This window comes from Plectrocnemia conspersa, unplaced genomic scaffold (genome assembly GCF_051122295.1).
Source record: "Plectrocnemia conspersa isolate PC_06_02 unplaced genomic scaffold, ASM5112229v1 ptg000013l, whole genome shotgun sequence".
Taxonomy (NCBI): Eukaryota; Metazoa; Arthropoda; class Insecta; order Trichoptera; family Polycentropodidae; genus Plectrocnemia; species Plectrocnemia conspersa.
In genome coordinates this window covers 12,219,459-12,244,181 of record NW_028277177.1, presented here as the reverse complement: position 1 = coordinate 12,244,181, position 24,723 = coordinate 12,219,459, and the positions used below count along the sequence as shown (strand labels likewise).

The 24,723-nt window shown below is 37.4% G+C and overlaps 4 protein-coding genes across 5 annotated transcripts; 3 read left to right on the top strand and 1 right to left on the bottom strand.

Moving 5' to 3' along the window:
• Window positions 1-811: 811 nt before the first annotated feature.
• Window positions 812-6,654, top strand: Sec3 (exocyst complex component Sec3). 2 transcript variants are annotated; one of them, XM_088201427.1, is made up of 16 exons: window positions 812-1,027; window positions 1,089-1,341; window positions 1,409-1,604; window positions 1,667-1,830; window positions 1,905-2,011; window positions 2,075-2,195; window positions 2,268-2,398; window positions 4,234-4,486; window positions 4,561-4,752; window positions 4,812-4,889; window positions 5,022-5,275; window positions 5,345-5,561; window positions 5,633-5,780; window positions 5,857-6,002; window positions 6,066-6,260; window positions 6,326-6,654. In XM_088201427.1, the coding sequence occupies exons 2-16, from the start codon at window positions 1,090-1,092 to the stop codon at window positions 6,476-6,478; spliced, it is 2,607 nt and encodes an 868-aa protein (XP_088057553.1). In that variant the 5' UTR covers window positions 812-1,027; window position 1,089; the 3' UTR covers window positions 6,479-6,654. The 2 variants fall into 2 exon arrangements, with proteins under 2 accessions (XP_088057553.1, XP_088057551.1); XM_088201425.1 differs by having other exon boundaries at window positions 1,078-1,341.
• A 456-nt stretch (window positions 6,655-7,110) lies between these two features.
• COX7B (Cytochrome c oxidase subunit 7B) lies at window positions 7,111-7,861 on the bottom strand. The gene is made up of 3 exons (XM_088201428.1): window positions 7,752-7,861; window positions 7,327-7,490; window positions 7,111-7,255 (listed from the first exon to the last, which is right to left on the bottom strand). Exons 1-3 carry the CDS (start codon window positions 7,795-7,797, stop codon window positions 7,199-7,201), a joined length of 267 nt encoding a protein of 88 aa, XP_088057554.1. The 5' UTR covers window positions 7,798-7,861; the 3' UTR covers window positions 7,111-7,198.
• Window positions 7,862-9,493: 1,632 nt separating this feature from the next.
• On the top strand, window positions 9,494-12,505 carry LOC148227301 (aarF domain-containing kinase 1-like). Its single transcript, XM_088201532.1, has 5 exons — window positions 9,494-10,101; window positions 10,165-10,575; window positions 10,647-10,820; window positions 10,887-11,087; window positions 11,966-12,505. The coding sequence occupies exons 1-5, from the start codon at window positions 9,679-9,681 to the stop codon at window positions 12,281-12,283; spliced, it is 1,527 nt and encodes a 508-aa protein (XP_088057658.1). The 5' UTR covers window positions 9,494-9,678; the 3' UTR covers window positions 12,284-12,505.
• A 7,169-nt stretch (window positions 12,506-19,674) lies between these two features.
• RpL18A (ribosomal protein L18A) lies at window positions 19,675-21,482 on the top strand. The gene is made up of 4 exons (XM_088201531.1): window positions 19,675-20,473; window positions 20,799-20,975; window positions 21,053-21,232; window positions 21,296-21,482. Exons 1-4 carry the CDS (start codon window positions 20,456-20,458, stop codon window positions 21,452-21,454), a joined length of 534 nt encoding a protein of 177 aa, XP_088057657.1. The 5' UTR covers window positions 19,675-20,455; the 3' UTR covers window positions 21,455-21,482.
• Window positions 21,483-24,723: the final 3,241 nt, after the last annotated feature.

The window sequence follows — 24,723 nt, the reverse complement described above, 5'->3', positions numbered from 1 at the left end:
GTAAGGCGTATGTGATCCAAAATTATTAAACATCGCAATTAAACAAGCTTTTTCTTCAATTTTTCACTAAACGTATATTATGTATATTTTTTTATTAAATTTTATCAAATTAAAGGGAGGCCTATTCTCCCATCTGCGACTCCCTTAAAATCCACGTTAAAAGCAATAAAATCGTGCCGTCGCTGTCAGTGTAAACGCTCAGTGACCTAACATATATATTAAAACTTTGCAAATGCCCCCACCTGCCCCCCTCGAATAAAAACCCTGAAGGGTGTTAGGGGGGGGGGTAAAAGTTGGCCAGTCATTGTATTTCATATAATGACATGCATTTTTCTCGCCAAATTCAAGGAAGAGCAAATGCCTCTAATTGACGTCCTTGAAAATAATCCATTAAAATTTTTTAAATCTGAGTCAAAGTCGGACCATAATATAAAGTCGATAAAATTTTAAACCATCCGTGTCTTGTCTTAAAGTTAAGGAAATAACTTAGGTTAGGTACTTAATATTGTAAGATTTTTGACAAGTAAACCATATTGTAAATACATGAGAATAAAGAATTTGTAAAATTAAAATTTTTTTTTTAAACCATCCGTGCGTCATATACGCCAGCGGTATAAAAACAAGCAGAAGCTTGCGTTCGATTCGGTCCAAGCATCCTGATCATGTCCAAAATTAACCAGAACAAAGCTTTTAAATTTAAATTAATTTAATTTTTTATCAACATAATATTTATAAATATTATATTTTGTAAAAAAAAAATATTATTTATATGCGTTTATGGGCGTAAATGGTACACGCGGTAGCCGCTAACGAATTTTAAAAAGTTACAACTGTCACGCAACTTGACGTTTGTATGGGATTGGGGCAGTGTTCGATTTGTACAATAAATATTTTTTTAAATGTGCAATAAATAAACTTAATCAATGATATATAAAACGTACATTAAATACAACAATGAACGTAAACGTCTATTTTAATACATTCTTACACAATATCCTATAATTGCGGACGTTATCAGTAATTAAAGGTGAGTAATCATTATGTATTAGGTTATATTTTTCATTAATGTATTATTAGTGACGTTTAAGAATGGCTGCCATACGACATAGCATCCAGAAGGAAGTGTTTGAGGCAAACGGTGAGCGGTTATTAATCGTTTGCGAAGTCGCCAAATTGTTGAAGAAGAAAAACACTAGCTACTTGTGTTTGACTAATAGCACCGATCCACCCACTTCGTTATCATTGCATCAGGTCAAGAAGATTGATAAGAATTCGTTTAAAAAGAAACGATCGTGGCTTTTAAACGAAATTAGAAGCATCGATGGAGGAACTGAATCATCTGTAATATCTTATTTATATTTCATTTATTTTAATTTTAATATTACTATATATTAACATTTGATTGTAGACACTCACGCTAGACATACAAATAGAGAAGCTTTATAGATGGGTTGCGCTTAACGAGCACGATAGACAAAACTTAGTCACCGCTCTTCATCAAATGGTTCATCACAGCAAAGCTAAGATTGATTTCGGAAATTTTCCTGAAAAATGGCTAGGCATTCAAAACATAGATAGTCCGGATAGTCCTCTTATGTTGCCTGGTAAATTATTAATTATTAAATATTTTTATAGTACAAGTATCCTAATTGATTTTTATATTTAGTTCAAGTACCTGAAAGTGAATCTGGTTTCGAATATCAGGCGCTCAGTGGTGATTTAGATAATATCGGAGATCTTGTTACTTTAATTGGTAACTGTGATACTGCGATTTCAAATGCGGAACAATTTATGTCACAATTGGGCGATAAATTATCATTATTGGATGGTGTAAGTATTCATCTCAATAGTGTTTAAATATAAATTTATTAATATGATATTTATAAAAAACATGTCTATCATAGGAAAATATTAAAAGTATGTTGGCGTCTGAAGTGCAAGTCGAATCGTTGATGAGTAAACTAGAAGAAGCAATATCATATGCAGAAACTGTTGAATCAAGATTAGATAGGTATTATAATAATTGTCTATTTTATTTTATTTATGTATGATAAAAATTGATTTTATATTTCAGATACGATGAAATGCTTTGTCATATACGAGACACTATGGATAAGATGGAAGAAAAAAATGGCATGATTGAAACTGCCAATAAGAACAGTCAAAAACTGTATTTTCAATTGGAATCATTGATTGTAATTATATATTTATTTATCTTAATTTATTTTTATATTGTGTTTTTATAAATATGTATCTTTTCATTTTAGTCATGGCTAGATATTTCTGGTGCTGCAGTAGATGTTAATTTGACCACGCCCGAAGGACGTGAAGCTGCGTTGTTTGCTGGCAACATTATCAGAAATGCAATTTCTACTGTACAACCGCCTTTTGTTCATAGGTAATATATATTTCAATTTTAGTTCTCTATGTTGGCAGCACTGTAAATCAGACAGCTGTCAATAATTATGTTTGTTCAAAGTGTTAAATGTTTTTTTCAACAACACATTTACGAAATGGATCGCTAAACCACCGCTCAACGCGTTAAAATTGTTCAATTCTTCTACAAAAATAAGAATTCTGCGTGAACTGTGTATCGAAATTTACGGAAAGATTATGTTCAATTTCATCAACTTACTGAGCGAACAATTCACAATATAGAGAAAAAATTTGAAGAGACTGGAAGGGTTGGAGATAGGGTAAGGGCTGTGCATCATCGTGGTGCCCATAATAATAATATTTCTGCTGTAAGTGAAAGTGTAGCCGAAGACCTGGAATTGTCGATTCGTCAGTGTTCGCAGCTTTTGGGTTTTTCTTTGGCTCCCTTTGGCGCATTTTGCATCTGAACTTTCATCTAAACCCGTATAAAATTCAGATATCACAAGAACTGAACTTCAGAGAGCATAGACACAAAAAATTTACACAGTTTGGGTATTAGAGCAGTAGTAAGTTAATGCTGATTTTTGAAAGAAAATCTCTTAGTATGTTAATAAGCACAATTGCTACATATGGGGCAAGGAAAATCTTCATGTGATTCACGAAAGACCATTACATGCCCAAAAAGTGACTGTTTGGTGCGCATTGTGGTCAGGCGGCGTCATTGAGCCTTGCTTTTTTGATAACGATGAAAGTCGGACTGTAACAATCAGTAGTAAGCGCTATAAGTCCATGATAACCAATTATTTTTGTCGTAAAATTGAAGATATTGCTTTGGAAGACATGTGGTTCAAATAAGATAATGCAACTTGCCACACATTGGATGCAAAATTGTTTGGCTCATCGCCCACTTTTCAACTATAATATGTTTCATCGCCCACCATTGAAGAACACCCTTCTATCTCACCTAATAATAAATTATAAGCGTAGCTATCAGTGGCGTACGGTGGATGTGCTGTATATGAAAAATGTGCTCTTCTGTTTTAATTCCGTAAGGAGTCCTTTTTCCATTGAAATCAAACTTAGGCCACAGTCTTTCCTGGCCTTGTGTACTTCGATAACAAGTATTGATTCTTTTCAGAGCAGAAAATGAACATTCTGCTGAAGCAGTACTACTTGGAAGAGTTAATACTAGTTTGGCTATTTTATCTACTTCCTGAAAACCTGACTCAAGACTTTTTTAGTTTATTGACTAATTCATTTGAAAAGTTTTCTTTATATTGCGCATATTTTTATTTCTCCATGAGGTGAAAATATTCCTATATGTACATTGAAGAAAATCGGGATTCAATTTGCTCACATATATTATCAACTATTGTATTAAATAGTTGACTAAATGTAAACTTTTCTTCAATAACTAATTTATTTCTCAGGAGCTTGTGGTAATTAATTATCTTTAGATACATAAGAATCCCGTATTTTTCGCAATCATTATCCTGTTCATATCAGTTATTGCAAAACGTCGATAATTTTTTTACAGTAATTTACTAAAGATTTTACTTGTAGAATGTTGTATAAGTTATTAAAAAAAGTTTTGAAAATATAACTTTGAAAATTTGTGTTTTTATTACGGTGTCGGAGTCCCCATAGTTCACATTTTTTCAGGACGTCTCGAAGAAGTCTATAAATTCTTTTCTGTATTGTTGAACTGTGTTACTTAAACGTGATGTATAATTCCATCACGTAGGTGCTTTAGAAGTCTTCTTGCTACAAACTCTTATAAAGCATATATTCGTTTCGAAGATTGCGAAAAGAATACAGACAATCCATCATCATTTAATTTTTAAATTTTACTTTTAGATTAGCCGCATCTCAGGAGCAATTAAGAAAAGTCAATAAATACAAGGAAAAATTTACGCAAGCTCTCACGAGACACTTAAACAATTTGCTAATACATTTAGGCAATGATGCGAGTCAAGAAGTTGCCGGATTTGGCGTCGATGGTTTGACTCTTCCGCAACGGACGCACATTCATGACGAATTGTCGGAATACGCGCCATTGATGCACTGGACCAAGCAAATGGACCAAAAAGCTTATTCGGCACTGAAAAAAGTAATATATTAAACTAGCTAAATATAAATATAAAGAAACCGTATTGTTATATTATATAATCATAATTATTTTAGGTGTACACAAGTTCGCTTAGCAAATTATACGATCGAGATATTAAATTATTTTTCGAGCATGCTCGACAGTTAATCAGCGGAAGTACAGCACCGTCGAGCTCCAAAGATAAGAAAGGAAAAAATAACGATCTGAAAGAAAATGTATCCAATCATTCAAGCTCATCGCATTCCTTTGATGCCATTTTAGAAACTGTAATATATATATTAGAATATTACTTTATATATGTATATATATATTGTTATATGTTTAGGTTTTATCACAGTTGGAACCTGTGTGTTTGAGCGAACAACAATTTTGTGTATCATTCTTTCAACTGGAAGCACCAAAGGTAAATAATTTTATTCAGAACATATCAGAATATTATCTTTGTTTATTTTTTTAATTTATTCTTAATCAAGAATTGCATTAAACTGTATTATTACAACTCAATTATTTAATTGTGAATCAACCACACTTTTAGAGCGCACAGTCTTTAGACGGATCGTTCAACGCGGATACTTCCACAAGCTTCATCATATCACCGTCGAGCGACGACTTGAGCGGAAAAGATTTATCACCCGGTTCCGATGCCCAAAATCAAAGCCAAGATGCCGGCAAATCGAGACAAGAGAAATTATTTAGCGAAGACGTTAGAAGAATGATGGCCGATCTATTCCCCTGCTTAGAACAAGAATTGGCCGCTTTCATCGCTCATTACGAGAGAGTGGATACATAGTAATTTTAAGCACTTATTATTTATTGTTTTGAATGAATATAGATTATATTGAATATGTTATTTTGCAGTGGTTGTATGCAAACGCTCGTCGTTGTCGGCTCACATGTTTTAGCAGCGCGAGACGCCGGTAGTTTGCTTTCCGTATCTCTCGGTTCTTGCTTGGTGCAGGCTAAAAGAGCTTGCGACGCTGCTTTACGGAAACGATTACTAGATCTATCGGAGCCTTGTAAAGCTACAATGAGAAAACCAAAATGCGGTATTCTACCATTTGTTGAAAGTTTTGAGGTTTGATTGCTATATGAAAATGCACAGCATTATTTAATCAATGTAATAATAAAATATTTATGTTCTTTAAGGAATTTTGTAAAACCGCAGAAGGGATATTCAGTAAATCGAGCCGAAGAGCAGATTTAGATAAGTGGTATGTACAATTAGTTACTGCAATGATGATTTCGATTCAGCGTCAAGATCATCCAAGAACTCCTCATCAAGTTATAAAAATGGGTAACATAATTATCACAGTCAATAACTGCCTGCTATCTTCCTCTCTTAAATAATATTTTTAAATCATGCTTTATAGAAAATTTTCATCATTTATATGCGCTTTTGAGTCAATTAAAAATTACTGCTTTGGACAGTCTGAGGAAAGAAACTAAAATTAAATATAACGACGCTCTTAAAGCATACGTTACATTGTACTTTGGCAGACCTTTAGAAAAATTAAACGTAAGTATGGATTAACTATGTTAAACAAATACTTATGTTTATGATGCTAATGTTGTTTAATAGCAATTCTTCGAAGGCGTTGAAAGTCGAGTGAGCCAAGGAGTGAACAAATCAGAGATATCGTATCAAATGGCTTTCAGCAAACAAGAACTGAGAAAAGTAATAGCTTTGTATCCTCACAGGGAAGTAAAAAAAGGTCTTGATAGTTTGTACAAAAAGGTGGAAAAGCATCTTTGTGAAGAAGAAAATTTATTACAGGTGATTCTGAGTATTTGACTTTATTATAAAAAGGAACGATTGATTTTATGAATATTGCTTTGTAGGTCGTGTGGAGAGCAATGCAAGAGGAATTTATAACACAATACAAATATTTGGAAGAGCATATCCAACAGTGTTATCCGGGTTCTATGATCGCTTTGGATTTTACGATAAAAGATATATTAGATACATTCTCCGAGATAGCTCGGTCTCATTGATTTTAATATCTAATAATAGTGCTATTAACCTGTTCTAAAATAGTTATTATTGCAAATTTTATTTAGGTTATAATAATTATGCATATATACATTAAAATACTGTTATGAATTGTTCAAGATTATTATAACACGTATTAAAAAAATATTTAACAACAAATAAAACATTTTTTAAACAGCACGTTTGTTTTAATCTAAAGGTAGATTTATTTGAGGACAATTAAATAAGTGAGTTGAGTATTGGTCGGAACAGTGAACGGAACTATTCCGTTCCCACTGTGAAGGCGCCAACACAATTTTATTTCTATTGACCAAAATTCGGTTTAAATATACTTTGACCAACTCTTATATCAGAAGTTCATAGTAATATCGTTAAGGATCGCTGTCATATTTTTAAGCATAGTATAAGATCGAAATGTAGACGCGAGATGCGACACCTGTCTGTATTTATTTTTAGAAACATGTTAGAACAGCATATTATTTCACTAGCACCTATCAGTTAAAGTATATTTTCGCTAGTAATAATAAAAAACTAAAAATAAAATTCAGTTAGAGCTAAATTTAATAAATGCGTAGTGAATGCATTTTAAACATCATCTAGGATACTATTACATATAAGAGAAAATAAAACGAAGTTTTTATTTATAACCTTTAATTACAAGACGCCCGGTTTTCATGGCCGCATTATTAATAAAAACTACGATTATAACTTAAGCAAAATATTTAATCGATAGAATCTGGCGGGCTGATGTTGAAGAACACCAAATTAGACTGCTTCATCTAAAATTAAAATTGAAATAAAACAGTGATTTGTGGATAATATATGATAATTATACAATAGAAATACTAACCACGAAAATTGAGAAGGCTGCAAATGAAACACCGGCTGCTAAAGTAATATTGTATTTACGCTGTCTGGCAGAGTTCAGATCAGCCCACGAGCCATTCGGAACCGGCAATTCGTTCATGTGCGGCTCTACATATTCGACCGTAGACTTCCCACCATATGCGCGCACTAAAATAAAAAACAAAGTTATGTAACTTCAACTGTACATTTAGTGATTTTTTGAAATAAAACTTTACTCTTTTTAGGTTATATGTTACGTAATTTACCGATTATCAAATATCGACATATATGACATGAAATAAAATCAGGGAGGCAATCTGACAGATAAAAAATGACAACTTTTGGAAACGAAGGTCGGCAAAGGGTTAAATTTTGTAACAAATTGCTAAGGGTTGTAATTATTAGGTGGAGGCTAGGTCGAATCATCACCTTGGCGCGGCAACGAGCGTATTAGGGAACGGCTCGCGGACCACATCTTAACACCAGGAAAGACAACTCCGATCAATGAGCGCAACCGACTAGGCCTCCCGACGTTCAGTGCTGCCAACCATACGACGCAACCGAGAACACCCAGCTACGAAAGTTTTATATTTACAATAAAATTTATAATTTTCTATTCAATCTTTTATAAAAGCAATAAAATTGTGCCATCGTGGTGAAAACGTTTGATTATCAAGCGTTTATATTTATACTTTTTAGAAAAATATTACGAATGAGAATTCAATAAATCACATCTAAACTGAATTTTGCCCAAAACAATTATCCCTTCTCAGAAATTAGAAATCCACGACAAAAGCAAAAAATCGTGCCATCATGCGACGGTGACGACACGATTTTATTGCTTTTGACGTGGTTTTTTTTTATTTCTGAGAAGTGAAGTGCGCTCTCCTATTGACCAAAATTCAGTTTAAATATATTTTTATCAGTCCTATTATATTAGAAGTTCATAATATAGTTAAGGATAGCTATAATATATTTAAAATATAGTGTAATATGTGAGATGCGATATCTGTCTGTACTTATTCTTCAGCTTATTTTCCCCTGAGAGATGAGTTGGCTTAGTTTGTATTTTGGACTTGACGAAATAATAGTTCTTAAAATATAATTAGTTTTACAACTTTTATTAATTTAGGTGTGGGTTAGAAGAGAAAAAGAACGTTTCGCAACTGTCAAATAGAATTTCATATGCATTTTAATGCAACATATAATTACACTAGTGCCTATAAGTAAAATGATATTCGCTAGTGTAAATATATATCTACTGGTGATTATGTACTTGGACTTCAAAAGTCAAAATATAGCTTCACTGAAAAATACACATTCACTGTAACATTTATATATCACATGTAAATAAATAATAATACGTATGTTGTATATTTTTATATTTTTACATATAGAAAAGTTGAAATCGTATAATTTTACTAGCACCTGTCAGATCATTTATATTTTCACTGGTAAAAATATATATCTACTGGTGAAAATGTATTCCGATAAGATTTTACTGAAATGACCTATTTTAAAAAATATTTTCGGGATAAATTTGAGACTTTTTTAGATGTTATTTTAGTAATAACCACATAAAACTGAATGTATTGTCTATTTATTTTGCTGCATTAAATCCAGTTGCAAATTTCCGATAGTACAATCTATAAAAATATCAAATTTATATAATTCAGCTAGTGCTGTTGTTGATCTTTCGTTGTTTTTTTCTTCTTTAGGTATTCGATTTTAATTTTTAGATCGAATACCTATATTTACTGCTACTAATTTACGTTCGTTGAATATTTCCTCTCGTGTCTAATCTTTTATAAACGTTTAAAAAGCAATAAAGTCAACAATAGTTTGCAAACAAATTTTAAAACAAACGGACTCCGGGATTATCAGATTTCCAAAGCCTGGATTTTTCAAAAATTCAAGGCTTGTTTGTTAAAGCTTATAAAAGTAATATCAATTTAACACCTATTTTTGAAAACTAGCAATGCCTAGTATTTTTTAAATATGTTTTTATTTTTAAATTCAGTGTTAATTTTTTTCCGGCTACTTTTGAATATAATTTGTTATTAATTATTATTTTAAATACATATATCTTACAATATTAAAGATTATAAATAGCTATATAATTAGCACGAAATTGGTAATAAAAAATATTGTTATGGCCAATTTATTTTTTTAATATTAGAACTTTTGACATCAGTTCAATGTCGTGTTACCTCACCAAATTAGTTAATTTTTTGTTTGTATTAGTATATAGTATGCATATAAGCAAATTTTGCAACATTTTTCACAAAAGACACGAGTTATAATATTTCGTCATTCGGTGAGAGATAACTGCTTTCTATTTCGTTCACGAAAGAAAATGATCAGAAGATACATCAAATACGGTTTGATAGGAGTACCTAGCGCTGCACTTCTTGTCAATCTACATCAAAATGACTATCGAATCGACTCTATGGGGGTCGTCCGAGGCTGGAGATCTTTCTCGACGGTGGCCGACATAGCTTACACTTACAAGTACAAATTGCTCAATAAGAATTTAGATAAAGAGTCCCAAGAATACCAGAATCTTAAGCATGAAGTGCACCAAGTAGCTGCTAACAAATTACTCGATTTATGCGTTGCAAACAAAGGTGTGTATATCAAAGTAGGTCAACACATTGGAGCTCTCGATTATTTATTACCTAATGAATACGTTCAAACTATGAGAGTGCTACATAAAGATGCACCTTTTAATACTACTGCTCAATTGTATAGAGTCATCAAAGAGGATCTTAAAATGGAGGTAAGAATTTAATAATTATTTTATAAATTGTAGTGTATATTATTTTATTTGTAATTTTTATAGCCGCTAGAACTTTTTGAGAGCTTTGATATGAATCCGCTGGGAGTCGCTTCTTTAGCGCAAGTTCATAAGGCGAAATTAAAAGAAGGTCCAGAAGTCGCCGTCAAAGTTCAACATTATTTTGTGCGAAGAACTGTCAAAGTAGATTTGAAAATAATGGAGTCGCTCGTTAAAATCATGTCGTTCATCTTTCCCGATTTTCAAATGGCATGGTTGGTCGATATCACCAAAAAGAATATATATCACGAGTTAGATTTTGAAGAAGAAGGTCACAACGCCGAAAAGTTAGCCGAGATCTTTAAAAACTACTCTTGGCTCAAGATTCCTAAAATATTTTGGCAATATACGACGAAACGAGTCCTCGTTATGGAATTTGTGGATGGAGGTCAAGTCAACGATTATAAATACATTGTGGTAAATATATCTTAATAATAATAATAATAAAAAATGGTAATATTTTAATATTCAACCTATTATGTTTTAAGGATAACAAAATCGATCCTTTCGATTTATCTAAAAAGTTGGGCGATTTGTACTCGAATATGATTTTCATTCACGGGTTCGTACATAGCGATCCTCATCCTGGAAATATATTAGTTAAAAAATTACCCAACGATAAAGAGGTCAGCGTTTATTTATTAGATCACGGTCTATATGCTGTAAGTGAAATTTAATAATATCTAATACATTTTTTTACATTTTCAATATTTAATTGCATGTTTTAGCACTTGACCAATAAATTTCGTTATGATTATGCTCAATTATGGTTAAGTATAATTCGTCGGGATCACAAATCGATGCGAAAATATGCTGCGGAGCTAGGAGTCAAAGGAGATTTATATGGATTGTTCTCATGTATGGTAACTGGACGACCTTGGGACTCTATTGAGAAAGGAATCGGAACCATCAAACCCGGATTGGAAGAGGTATACAAATATATGTGCCGTCCATATATGCGGTCGATTTAAAACGCCACCAGCATGCACGGTTGATCGACTATTAACATGATCGGCTGAGTTGCTCGCCATCAACCGTTCATGCTGGTGGCGTTTTGAATCTACCGCATCTACCGCAAAGTTTAAACCGGTGGAGATTCGATAACACTGTAAACACATGCCACGTCTGACTGCCAATGTTATATATTCTTTTGTGTTTATAAAGACACCGTACGGCTGTTATTGATATATTTAGGGTCATGTAAAAATTCATCTCAAAAATGCTGTGACAATTTATGACAATTGATTATATAAATTGCAGAATGAACAATTTTACAACATTTACCAACTAACATTCTCTCGGAATCTTCATGTAAAAATTATCTAATCGTCCCCTTATTGATGTTTAGTTGCTCTATTATTATTATTATTTACATATCGTCATTTTGGAAGAAGACAGTCGCAATTTTTTAAACTTTCATATGAAACAATTGAAAATTTTAACTCATAACACATTTTAGTTACGCCTCGACCAGTGAAGCATTTTTAACCCGAAAAAATCAATGTGATCGATCGTTGTCTTACATTTGTAAATGCGAATGGAAATAAAAATATTCAGCTACAGGAAAAATGTGATAATCTTCTTGAAGAAAAAGAGTTTCACACAGAGAAAAAGAAGGATAAGCTATAAATAACTTGGTTACATTTTATGATTTATCGAAATTTAACATTGAATTGCTTTTCCTGTAAAATGATTCTTATTTCACGATAAAAAACAAATTAAAATTAAATTGTATTAGCTGCGAAAGCTCAAAAATGATGGTTCCTTGTAAGTTTCAAGTTTTAACTAACAATGAATTTATTTTTAGAAAAAGCACTTCCAAGCTTATCTTCCGAATTTGATCAATGAAATATCACATTGTTTGGAACACATGGATCGCCAGTTGTTGCTGTTGTTGAAGACTAACGATCTAATACGAAGCATCGAGTATGCTTTAGGAACTCAAGAAAGAATGTGCGGGTTCACCGTTATGACTAAATGTTGCATGAAAACGGCCAACGAGCATCATTTGAAAAGCTCTAAAACTTTCTACGATAGGACTGTAGCTAGAATGCAAAATTTTTATTCTATGTTGGCTTTCTATATTTTTTACATTGTCACTGAATTTCGATTCAAATTCTTGTAATTTTAATATTAGTGTTAGTTTACGGGTATGGTGACTTATATTACCAATTATGTATCACAAGAAAAATGGTTCATTTATTTAAACTGTTAATCGAGCACATCTTAAGGGGTTTCATATTATTAGTTATATAACTCCACCTACCTGAACATTTTTCTTTTGAATATAATTAATTTTAATTTTTTAAACGTCCATTAATATTTTATTTACATTTACAAACAAAAATATATTTTTTATTATCTTTTTCTTAAATATTCCATTCCATTTGATATTTTATTTATATATATTTATAAATTCAAGTCATTAATATTGTTATTGCTTGTTGTTTTTTGCAACGAAGATGTTAAGTTTTAACAAAATATTATTTTAAATTCATTGATGACGAGCGTATTATGTATGCATATCTTAAAATATGCACTCTCTATTATATTTATATTTTTGGGATAGGTATTTGTGGTTAGTGAATACGATATATAAAATAATCATGATTAAGGAAATGATAAATTTAAATTTTATGATCAGAAATATGAGACTTATGAATAAAATTATGTATGTATACAAATAATTATTCTAGTCTTCATTTAGATTTTATACTTAAAATATCTATTTTGTTTTTGTTTATAAGTGACATAATTTGTTAATTGCACTAATGTTTATATGCATATGTTATATATTCATTATGTATAACTATTGTTATGTTTTGTTTAATAAAAAATATGATTCTTTTATAATATTGATTCTCGTCTGTGTCTTCGCTGTGGTCCGTGGTACCGTGTACGACTTGGTTTTCAATAATTAGTTATGTAAATGACATTTTTATAATGATCCTTTGGGGAAGCTTGGACAATTAGAAGATGATACCTGTTGAAAATAAATAGCATTAGGGCTACCCTCTGCTCAAATCATCCTCCTGTGATAGCTATGAAGCGAGGCCACGAGTATTGTAAAGCTTATGAAGAAAAGGGTTAAATGAGTTATTGAAAACTTTCGAAAGGCTGCATGGCTATAGTGCAATACTGTTAATTTTTAATGTTTTGCTAAACCAAACCATTTTCAATTAATGATTTACTTAAATTAAATTAAGACCATTATGACCTAACGATTATCCCAGTGCGTCACGATGATCAAAAAAATATATATAAAATAAGAAAAATATAATACAAAGTAAAAAAGACAAAAAATATTAAAATTAAATGATACGAACTGAAACCCAAAACTGAAATTACCTAAGAATAGTTTGCTTGCCGAATAAAACCTTCAGTAGTTTGAAGAAATGCTTAACAACATACAACTTTCTGCGAATTCTCGAATCATTGAATTGTATTGTAACACTTGTAAAATAAAAGTGCCGGAATACAAGAACGGATAATAACTAAATATTCTCTTACAATGATATCTCGAGAACCTTTTCTGAACTTTTTAAATTAAGATAGTATTTTGTTAGTCGGAGATTCCAAATTATAGATCCTGATTCAAGAATACAGACGTTTATACTGTTTAAATGTAAAGAGAACATCCATTTACTTTCAAAAGTGATTTCGAGATCCTTAATGGAAGTTTCTCTGTCCAAAATGTTTTCACCAAGTTCGACACAGTTTGACACTTTCCAACACTAAAGGGCAGACGGTTAATGGAAGCCCATCTTCATAGAGAATCTAACCCACTATAGAGAGAATGAGTCAGCAACAGATTGAATGCATTTAAACTATTTTAAATCATCTGCATACAGAAGAAGACTTGAATTTGTAACTGTCGTAATTTTTTTTACATTAAAAATTACCTTATATTTAATAATTTATTTTTTAACGCTATATTTACCCGTTGGCGTCCAAAAGTTTTCTGTTCTACGCTACACAATCACTAATAGTTAATGAGTTTCAGTAATGATAACTAGACCAGTTTGAAGGGCTTTTCAGCTGGGGCGCCAGTCTACCACATGCTGGAGGCCCGTCATTCTAGTGTGGGAGATTAATACAAACTCTTTACGAGGAGAAGGTGCTCTCGGGGGTAGGCAGCAGAGGATCGTGTTGACGTCTATCTCGAAGTCGCCTTTCTTCTTTCGAAGAAGTTCTTTGAAACACGTGGGCGTTCCTGGAGGACGGAGCTATGACTATATATTCAAAACCTGAGCACATTATATTATGTGCAATCTACCGAACGACCAATAAAGTTTAATTCACTTTTTATAGTTGACCAACAAAAGTTGAATGAAATATGTAGTGAGAACCTATGTTTCAATAGAGTTGATCAACTTTTTTTAGTGATTTAAGAAAAGTTTGCCCATGGCATACTTTATCGTTCAATTGAAGAGTCATCCGCCATATTGCTTTTAACTTGAAACATGTGCACTTCAGCTGATTGTCAAGTTCGCTTTCAACTGGTCACGCCACTCGTGCATGTGTTTCGTTTTTAGTTCAAAAAATGAGCCTCAAGTGGTTTAAAAGTGGTTTTTTTAGTTCAAAAAATGAGCCTCAAGTGGTTTAAAAGTGTGAGTTGCGTTTCGACACTCGTCGCGGACGGACGTACTGCGTGTACAAAGTGCTGTGTGCGCGCATGCTGGTGACGCATGAGCCGGGTGCTCCGCCCAGCTGAAGAGTGGAACAGAGCATCATCAGCTGGTTGCTCCTCAAACCGAGTTGAGCAGACCCTGGTGTAGTGCTGGACAACTCTGGGTCGCTCCTTGCATTGACGAGTTGAGCTGACCCAGTGACAGTGACAGTGCCAGTGACAGAGACAGTGCAGTGGAAAAAGGATTTTCATTGGAAAGTGGGAAAGCCCTGGATTTTCATAGATTTTTCCGAGCTTTTCCGACATTTGGTTGGTCCCAGGGGTTTTTCCGTTTTCCCGGGTTTTCCGGTTTTTCCGGGAGAATTTTCCGGGCGGGTCGGCTAGCCCACGGAGGGAGGTTCGGGTACCGGGGTTTTCCGTTGTTTTTCCGGTGTTCAAGTGAGTTTTTCCGAGTTTTTCCGGGTAAATCGAGATGGAGGAACTTGCACGAATGCGAAAGGCGATCACCGAACTTGACCTATTTATTAAGAAAAAGCCAAATGTGCATAATCCCATAAAGGAGGGCGTAACTGAGGTCAAGAGCGCACTCATCGCCCTTGAAACAGCAATCAAACGAGCTGGCCTTCCGGTGGTGACGATGAGCGAAACACCAGCAGGGACAGTTGAAACTCCAATTGCGGCTGCCGCGACACCTGCGGCCATCGCGACATCCGCGGCATCCGCGTCATCGGCGGCCATCGCGTCATCTGCGGCCGCTGAGCTTCCAGCAGCTACCGCACACTACGCGACAACTACTCCTGCAGCTACCGCTCCCCTCGCGGTTGACACATTTGCGGGGTTTACATCAGCGGAAGTGTCGACTCGCGCCTCCGATTGGCAGCAAGTGAAGAATGGAAGCAGAGGGGGAAAAAACCAGAAGATGATGGCGCCGAGAAGCTCAGCCTCGGCGAAGGCCGACCCGGCAAGGAAGCCGGCGGCGAAGAAAACAATGACCCCACCTACGAGAAACACGGCCGCGACGAAGAAAGAGGGCACCCTTCAGACGAAGAGTGTCGCAACCGGCCCTCGAAACGAGGCGATCGCGGTGAAGACGGGCTCCCTGTCCTACGCGGACGCGATCCGCGCCATCAGGAAGGGAGTGTCCAATCCGGAAGTAACGAAGGAAGTCCGCAGGATAAGGCAAACGAGGAACGGGGATGTCCTCCTAGAAATGGAGCGAGGATCTCAGAAGACGGAGGAGCTTCTGACCTCGATCAAGGAGACACTAGGAGAGAACATGCAGGTTCGCCGACTTGTGCCTCAGATGCGCATCGTCCTCCGAGACCTCGACGGAGGAACGGTCAAGGAGGAAGTCGTCGAGGCCATTCGAGCCTCAGCAGAGGAAGCGACCGACATGAAGGTCTCGCTGAAGCCGGCCTACGGAGGAACCCAGACGGCAACTGTCATATTGAACAGAACAGCAGCCGCCTCGCTGCTGGCACTGGGGAGGGTTCGCGTCGGTTGGATACACAGCCGAGTTCGAGCTGCTCAGAAACAGGAGGAGCGCTGCTTCAGGTGTCTCGGCATGGGCCACATCGCGGCCAACTGCACGGACCACAACGACCGGAGCAAGGAATGCTTCCGTTGCGGCCTCGAAGGCCACAAAGCAGCAACCTGCACCGTCAAAATCTACAGCACAGCAGAGAGGAAACGGCAGACTCAGGCGTAATCCGTGTACTACAGATAAATCTGAATGAGTGCAGAGCGGCGCAGGACCTGATGCTGCACACGACCAACGAGCGAAATGAAGACGTTGTGTTGATCTCTGAGCAGTACCGGGACGGCCAGCACAGGTGGTACTCTGCGGCGGGGTGCAGGAGTGCAGTCTACGTGCCGTCAGTGCGGCTGAGGGAGACATCAGTTGGGGCGGCAGGCGGCAGAGGCTTCGTCTGGGTTGAGGTCGGGAACATACGACTGTACAGCTGTTATTACTCCCCGAACTCGCCCTTAGACGCCTTCACAACAGACTTGTCCCGGCTCGCGGACGACATATCCTCCTCCAGTCTGCCAGTTGTCGTCGCCGGGGACTTCAACGCCAAGGCGCCGGAGTGGGGCTCCAACAAAACGGACCGCCGCGGAAATTTGCTCGCGGAAATGGCCTCTCAGCTGAACTTGCACGCGGCCAACAGAGGAAATACGCCCACTTTCAGAAGAGGAAGTTACGGCTCTGTTTTGGACGTAACTTTTACAAGTGCGTCTATCGCTCATCGCGTCGCTGGGTGGCGCGTCCTGGAAGAAGTGCACTCGGCGAGTGATCATATGTACGTCGAGTTCGTGCTGACGCTACAAGACGCACGTCCGAGACCGCCACTGTCACAGAGTGGATGGGCGGTGCATAAGCTGGATGTCGAACTCTTCGATGAGGAGGTCGCAGCGAGAAGAGGTGCAGTGATCGAGACCGCACTGAGCGAAGCGTCGCCGGAGCGGACCGTGGAAGCGCTTAATGGTCTCCTGCGCTACTGTTGCGACGCGTCAATGCCACGAAGGAGAGGGCCGCCCCGACGATCCACATACTGGTGGACAGAAGAAATTGCGGACCTTCGCCGCGAGTGCCTCTCGGCGCGCAGAAGAGCGCAGAGGAGACACAGAGACGAGGCGTCAAGAGAGGGCTACAAGCAGGCTCGAAAAGCCCTCAGTATAGCAATCAGCGCGAGCAAGTCTAGATGCTGGGATGAGCTGTGCGCTATGCTCGAGGCTGACCCGTGGGGCACGCCATACAGGATGGTGAGGGGGAAACTCCGAAAAGCCACCGTCGATCCGTATTTGGAAGACCCGAATAACATGGAACAGATCGTCGACGGTCTCTTCCCCCAACACAGAGAAGAGACTTGGCCCAGCAGCGAGACCAACCCGGTCAACGAACGGAGCATTCTCTCGCCATTCACTGTGGAAGAGGTGGTCGACGCTGCAAAGAGGATCAGCGTGAAGAAGGCGCCGGGCCCGGACTGCGTGCCGAACGCAGTCATCAGCCGGATCGCCGAGACGGACCCGCAGCTACTAGCCGCGGTGTACAACGATTGCCTCCAAGGAGGCACATTCGCGAAGCCGTGGAAGAGGCAGCGGCTAGTATTGATCCCCAAGCGGAAGGGAGCTCTACCGGGTCCAACAGCGTACCGCCCTCTGTGCATGCTGGATGGGGCCGGAAAGCTCTTTGAGCGAATCATCCTCCAGCGACTGCAGGCAGTACTAGAAGATGAAAAGATGGGATTGTCGGAGCGACAGTACGGCTTCCGCCCGGGCAGGTCGACTATTGACGCCATCCAGAGGGTAGTCATGAAGGTGAGGCACGCATGGCGAGGCAGCGCGAAGACCAGCAGTCACGCCATACTGATTGCCTTAGACGTCCGAAACGCCTTCAACTCAGCCAGCTGGACGCTGACGGTGAAGGCACTCCGAGACCGGAAAACCCCAGCATGCCTGGTGAAGATAGTCGAGAGTTATTTCACGGACAGGCTGCTGGAGTATGCTTGCGGGGGCGAGAAGCGCACCCGACGAGTGACGGCGGGCGTCCCGCAAGGGTCGGTGCTGGGTCCCTCTCTATGGAACCTAATGTACGACGAGCTGCTGCGCCTGGAGATGCCCGACGGCGTCGAGCTAATCGCATTCGCCGACGACGTCGCAGTTGTCGCCACCGCAAAGCAACCGACACAGCTACAGCAGGCAGCAGAAGAGGCGCTGCAGCTGATACAGAAATGGATGGATCAAGCCGGGCTCACACTCGCGGCGGAGAAAACCGAAGCAGTGTTTTTCACGCGGAGGCGCAAACTACCGCCACCCAGGATAGCGATCGACGGCCTCGAAATACCATTCAAGAGGGAGATCCGCTACCTGGGTGTGCACATAGATGACAAGTTGCGCTTCGTACGCCACGCCGAGGCAGCAGCGACAAAAGCGGCGCGTGTGGCGGAGGACCTCGCCAGGCTGATGCCCAATGTCGGAGGACCGAAACAGAACCGGCGACGACTGTACAACGAGGTCGTCCATTCGGTCCTCCTCTACGGCGCCCCGGTCTGGGCACAGGCCATGACAATCCAGAAGGCCAGGCTCAGTCTCACAAGAGTGCAGCGAAGAAGTGCGCTTCGAGTAGCCTCCGCGTACAGGACAGTGTCTGGAGATGCTGTTCTTGCCCTATGCGGCTTGCCACCGCTGGATCTACTCGCCTTGGAGAGGCAGGCGACCTACAACGGCCAGGAGAATGAGACCGCCAGAGCTGCGACCATGTCCGAGTGGCAACGAAGATGGGACGAGTCCACCAAGGGTCGGTGGACGCACAGGCTCATCGGTGACCTGAGGACTTGGATCGCCAGGAAACACGGTGAGCTATCTTACCATCTCACACAGGGCATGACCGGACACGGTTGCTTCGGCACGTACCTGAAGAAGATTGGCAAAGCAGCGAGCGCCGTGTGCCACCACTGCGACACCGAAAGAGATGACGACGCTGAGCACACGCTCTTCGAATGCTCGGCGTGGGCATCGGACAGATCAGCGTTGGAGAGGACAACAGGAAGGCCTGCCGCAGTAAACACTATGGTACAATCAATGCTGCTGAACAGGAGCTTCTTTGAGGCATGGAAGAACTTTGTGACCTCCGTAATGCGACACAAAGAAGACGCTGAAAGACAGCGCAATAGCGGCCCCAACGGGACACAGTCCCAGAACTGAACGAACCGAAGGGATATATCGGACAGACAGTACCGGTCGTTCAGGGGAGGGCAGTAGATGGGTTTTAGCCGGTAGGTCGTTGACTAGCAACGGAATCCGGCACTGTCGTTAGCGACTTGGAAGCTAACGACGTCTTTCGAAGATTTCCCTCTACTTACCAAAAAAAAAAAAAAAAAAAAAAGGTTTAAAAGTGTGATGCTTAAATTCTTGAAACTTGTCACACTCATTGTCTTTGAAACCACCGACTGGATAAATATAAAAAAAGATGCAAGAGAACATGCTTTGGGTTCTATTGTCAAAGAAATAGAAAGTGCTAGTCTTACTATTGCTGATATGAAGAACACAATCGAGACGATTAGAACGATGTATAAAAAAGAACATTAATTGGTTTACAAATAAAAAAGTAGTCGGAACAAAGGAAGTACATACATATACGTGCCAAAACTGTTTTGGTATTGTTATTACTGTTTTTGCGAATCTATTTCTAAATGGTGTTACAAACACAAAAGATACCTCATCAAATTTAGTAATTATATATTTCAAACTTAATTACAATTTTATTGACATAAAAGAAATAACTTGAGCATGCTAATGAGTTATTTAAACAATATTATTTTGTTTTCTCCATTTTTGCTATTAAGTAATTTTAGAAAAATATTGAGAAAATATCAATATAAAAAATAAATTTTTTGCTAAAATATGTATGCCTTTCAAAATTTATATATTTTATCTTAGGAATTATTTAAATTGTAAATATTTTGAGAAAAAAACAATTTTAAGTTTTCTTTTAAAAATCACAAATGTTATAAAATACAATTAATTAGAGAAGAAAAACTGATTATTTTGTAATAGTTGGATATAAATTTTAACATAGCCAGCGACAATGGTCAAAATAATCGTTGTTAAGTCTCTAGCGCTCTCTGGCCGCCCAATCCGCTTCCTTTCGTTTGCGACTGCCACAAGATGAAGGCAAGCGGGCAGGTAAATCATTTTTTCTCCATATTTTAATGCCTTTTCCAGACAAATATTTCGCAAAATCGTAAAATAACTACGCTTACACTCATTTGGAGCACGTTAGAGCGTCCATTGATGCGATTTGTAACGTTCCACGTGTGTTCAGTCCACGCCATTTTGTTCAATAAAGTGTCAATTGATATGAGATTATGACGGTTACCTCACTAATTAGTACATCATATCATTATATGACCTTTTGGTGTGATATTTGAGAGATATTCGGCACTGGCTGCTGGTTTTGGCTGTCAGTTTGGTTTGAGGTTATGTCAACGAAATTTGTTATATTTTTCAGTTGAAGGAGTTCGAGGTGATCGGGCGTAAATTGCCCACGGAGAAGGAGAAGCTGACTCCTCTCTATAAAATGAGGATATTTGCACCGGAACCGATAGTCGCTAAATCTAGGTTCTGGTACTTCTTGAGACAGTTAAAGAAGTTCAAGAAATCGACCGGAGAGATTGTCTCCGTTAAGGTTGGCATAAATATAGTTAAAACTCGATTGTTGAAGTCAGATTAGTTTAATTAATTTTCTATTTTACATTTCTATAGGAAATCCCCGAAAAGTCACCGCTGAAGATCAAGAACTTTGGTGTTTGGTTGCGTTATGAGTCCCGTTCCGGCACGCACAATATGTACAGGGAATACCGCGACTTGTCTGTCGGTGGAGCTGTGACGCAGTGTTATCGCGACATGGGAGCCCGTCACCGAGCCCGCGCTCATTCTATCCAGGTGAATATTTCAAATGATATTTAACATTATAAGGAATCGCTTTTAAATTTGTATTAATTTCAGATTATTAAAGTGGAGGTTCTCAAAGCTTCGAGCTGCCGGAGACCACAAATTAAGCAATTCCACGATTCAAAGATCAGATTCCCTCTGCCCAAGAGAATTCAGCAAAGGAAGCGCCTCGTCAAGTTCTCCATGAGACGTCCAAACACTTATTACATGTAATTTATCAATAAAAGTGTTGACAACAAAATGTTTTTTTCTTCAATTTCCTTAATCAAATTTTATGTATGTTAGATTCTGGCTGAAACTGAACAATTTAAATTCTGATCACTTAGTACATAGGTGCTCAAAAGTCGATCAATTACATGTTATATTTTTAAAATTTCTGACATTCATTTTATAAAAAGTACACTAAATATTTTTTAACCTAATATAGTAACGGACATTAAATTTTAAAATATCATCTATCTGCCTGTCAGTTACCACCATCATTTGGGTCAACTTTTTTACGTGAGTGCGTTTTCCGAAATGGAAATAATTAAATCTAAATATTGTAATCTGCTCAGTGACGAACATCTTGATTCTAGCCTGCATTTGGCACTTAGTTATTACGTGCAATCCTTTGAAAAGTATGCAGTGCCATGCATCGACATCAAAAGAAAGTTAGTTACACTTATTATTTCAATGACAATACTTATTTATATGTATGTGATAATATTTGCAATTAATAAATACTTTGCATTTTATTTTTACCTAGTCGATCTATTATATTTCACATACAGATCGAATTATTTTCAGAGCTTTATATTGACAACATTATTTTGCATTAGATGTTGTCTTCGTATTCGTAGTCATATTCCTTGTGGTAATTTAATAAAAATTATGGAATTTGTACTCTGTTTGCCAAGCACGAATGGGGTCACAGAAAGAGTTTTTTCAATTATTAAAAATATGTGGACAGCAGATAAATCGCAATTGAATATTGATACTTTGAAGGCAATGGTTATAACAAAGTGTAATTTCGAATGCAATACTTGCGAGGACTTGAAGCAGCAAATAGAAAACTGACGGAAGTTCTTAAAAATATCCTTCTGTCACAAAATACTTATAAAATCAATTAAATTACTTATGTGTTATTATTAAATATTTATTTTATTAGTATTTGCTTCATTAAGATTATTTTTAAAACTATTTTTATAAAATTTCCCCCACCCCTTTCCGACAGATGTTCCGGATTGTACTCCAGAAAAAATGGTAATCCTATATTACATATATTGCAACGAACTTTTGTGGAAGAGTATTGCTTTTCTCCAAGTGCTGGTGGAGTAATGATGTTCTGAGGTCTCTTGTTGCCCGCTTCGTAGTGTCAGCTGAAGGTCTTTCTGCCGTCTTGAGTGTGGTCGTGATCGATTGTCTAAGTGTCTCTTGAAGTCTGTCTGATCGTCCCATGGAGACCAAACTTTTGTATAGTAGGTTGGGAAAGTCTCCAGTGAATCGCTCTATAAAATATGTACATCTTTTCTGTGTTTCGAAGGTAATTACGACGTAGTTCGATGCATTGTTTACGTATTCCTTTATGTTTAGAGAATCATTTTTTTCTCTGGACTTTACGAGGGTTGTTATGGTGGTCCCTTCAGTGTCAGTCTGTTTATATTATACCGTTGTCACGTTCATTCTTGTAACTATCGTGGTTATGCTATTTACTACACGAGTATACGAAAAAGAGCCCCCACACAATTAAACGTTAAGGTCACTTAACAATAAATTGGGACAAAAGCAGGCCTGTGGAGTCGTTGAAAATTTTCCCGACTCCAACTCCGAATTTAAAAATTTCGATAAGGTAATCATAAAATATTAAATTTATTTTTAATTATTTATTTTCATGTTAATAACAACATAGAAGAAAGAATAATTTTGGTATACAATTTACGTGATTTTTATACACATATTGGAATTGTCGAGTTCTGAATGTTTATGACAGGATGTGAGTCAGATGGTGTGTTAGCGAATTAGGTGTAAGAGTAATTATTAAATACATACTATTTCTAATGTCATATGTAAATATGACCAGTGTAGAAACATAACCCTGGATGTCATTCGTTTGCATTAGTGCCGTCCCATTGCTTACGCCGGCCGGTCGGCAGTTGCTGGGTATTTGATTACGTACGTAAGAACTTTTGTTTATATATTACCGACTTAAAACGCATGGCGCACGACGAACAATTAAAAAAATATTGATCAGGGTGAAAAGAGTTAAAAAGGAGTTGGAGTCAGTCGATTTTTTACGACTCCGACTCCGCTTAAAATGCTCTAACCCGTCCGACTCCACAGCCCTGGACAAAAGGCATAACTAACGAGGTATAATGATATATTACATAATTGCGTACCCAAAACAAAACAGCTTTTGCATGCTCATAATGGCTAGAGAAACTAACCCTTTTTACAATAAAGAATGCGTTTATCCGGCGCTAAAATCATCATTGTCATATACGGTTCTAGGAAAGTTTACCGACCGGTAAATTCATCGAACGCAAAGCTTACTGATTGTACAATTAATCGCCGATGATTTATTTATTAAAAACCATAAAACGCCAGTTAACGTATTTCATCTCTTAGTTTGTCATTTTAGCTGTCAAATACATATGATTTTTTTAAATATTTCCTTAACTATTGATCTTATTTTAATGAAATTTATAAATGAAGCGATAAAATAAGGGTCTAGGATAGGGCTGCCATAATTGTCGGACTACCGACCGGGACACCCCCCCCCTCAAAAAAAAACTTATCGACAATCATACCTTTATTATAAAAAAATTGGACAATCTTTTAAAAAAAAATTGAAGACAAAAAACAATTAAAGAAGAGATTGATAATAGGTATTCTAAGAGCGAAACGTTGGGATTAATGGTGAATCATTTTGGAGCACTCACTTTGACTGGAAAAATTTGATGTTTTTTTGTGGAAGCGTCTGTATCAAATCTAAAATAATATAATATAAATTAATGGGGATCTAATTTAATAAAACTAAATAGAACCTTACATTTCATTCTTCTCTTGCCTTCACTCTTCACCTTCTCCGACTTTGGTGACTTCATTATCATCGCTCTTCTTTGCCCAGTCATACTTTTCTGATGTTTTCGTTTTTTGGAGCAGCTCTTTTTTCCCTTTTATATAATTATAGAATTCGATGCATGACATTTTATAATTTAATATACATTGAATTACGCTTTTCACTGTGTCAATAGAAAGCGAATTGCGCTTCTTTGACCACTGGGTATTAATTAATGAGAACACACGTTCAACATGCTCACTGTGCGGTGGAATGGCGAACAAGTATTGGCACATTTTCAGTATATTAGCTTTTCTTTCTGTCTCTTCAGTCTTTACGAAATAGTATAACCATTTCTCATGCACATCTTTCGTTTTCCATTCTTCCCATGTTTTATTTTCGATAAATGACTTCATATACATTACTTCTTCATAAATTGAAT

Bases quoted from the DNA above. Each gene is read 5' to 3' on its own strand.
- LOC148227301 (XM_088201532.1), top strand. From the start codon at position 9,679: ATGATCAGAAGATACATCAAATACGGTTTGATAGGAGTACCTAGCGCT. The intron at 10,576-10,646 runs GTAAATATATCT...TTATGTTTTAAG, and splicing joins ACGATTATAAATACATTGTG to GATAACAAAATCGATCCTTT. The intron at 11,088-11,965 runs GTATACAAATAT...ATTTATTTTTAG, and splicing joins TCAAACCCGGATTGGAAGAG to AAAAAGCACTTCCAAGCTTA.
- RpL18A (XM_088201531.1), top strand. The intron at 20,976-21,052 runs GTTGGCATAAAT...ACATTTCTATAG, and splicing joins GAGAGATTGTCTCCGTTAAG to GAAATCCCCGAAAAGTCACC. The intron at 21,233-21,295 runs GTGAATATTTCA...TATTAATTTCAG, and splicing joins CCCGCGCTCATTCTATCCAG to ATTATTAAAGTGGAGGTTCT.
- COX7B (XM_088201428.1), bottom strand. From the start codon at position 7,797: ATGTGGTCCGCGAGCCGTTCCCTAATACGCTCGTTGCCGCGCCAAG. The intron at 7,491-7,751 runs GTGATGATTCGA...TTTTTATTTTAG, and splicing joins ACGCTCGTTGCCGCGCCAAG to TGCGCGCATATGGTGGGAAG. The intron at 7,256-7,326 runs GTTAGTATTTCT...TTTTAATTTTAG, and splicing joins CAGCCTTCTCAATTTTCGTG to ATGAAGCAGTCTAATTTGGT.
- Sec3 (XM_088201427.1), top strand. From the start codon at position 1,090: ATGGCTGCCATACGACATAGCATCCAGAAGGAAGTGTTTGAGGCAAAC. The intron at 1,342-1,408 runs GTAATATCTTAT...ATTTGATTGTAG, and splicing joins ATGGAGGAACTGAATCATCT to ACACTCACGCTAGACATACA. The intron at 1,831-1,904 runs GTAAGTATTCAT...TGTCTATCATAG, and splicing joins AATTATCATTATTGGATGGT to GAAAATATTAAAAGTATGTT.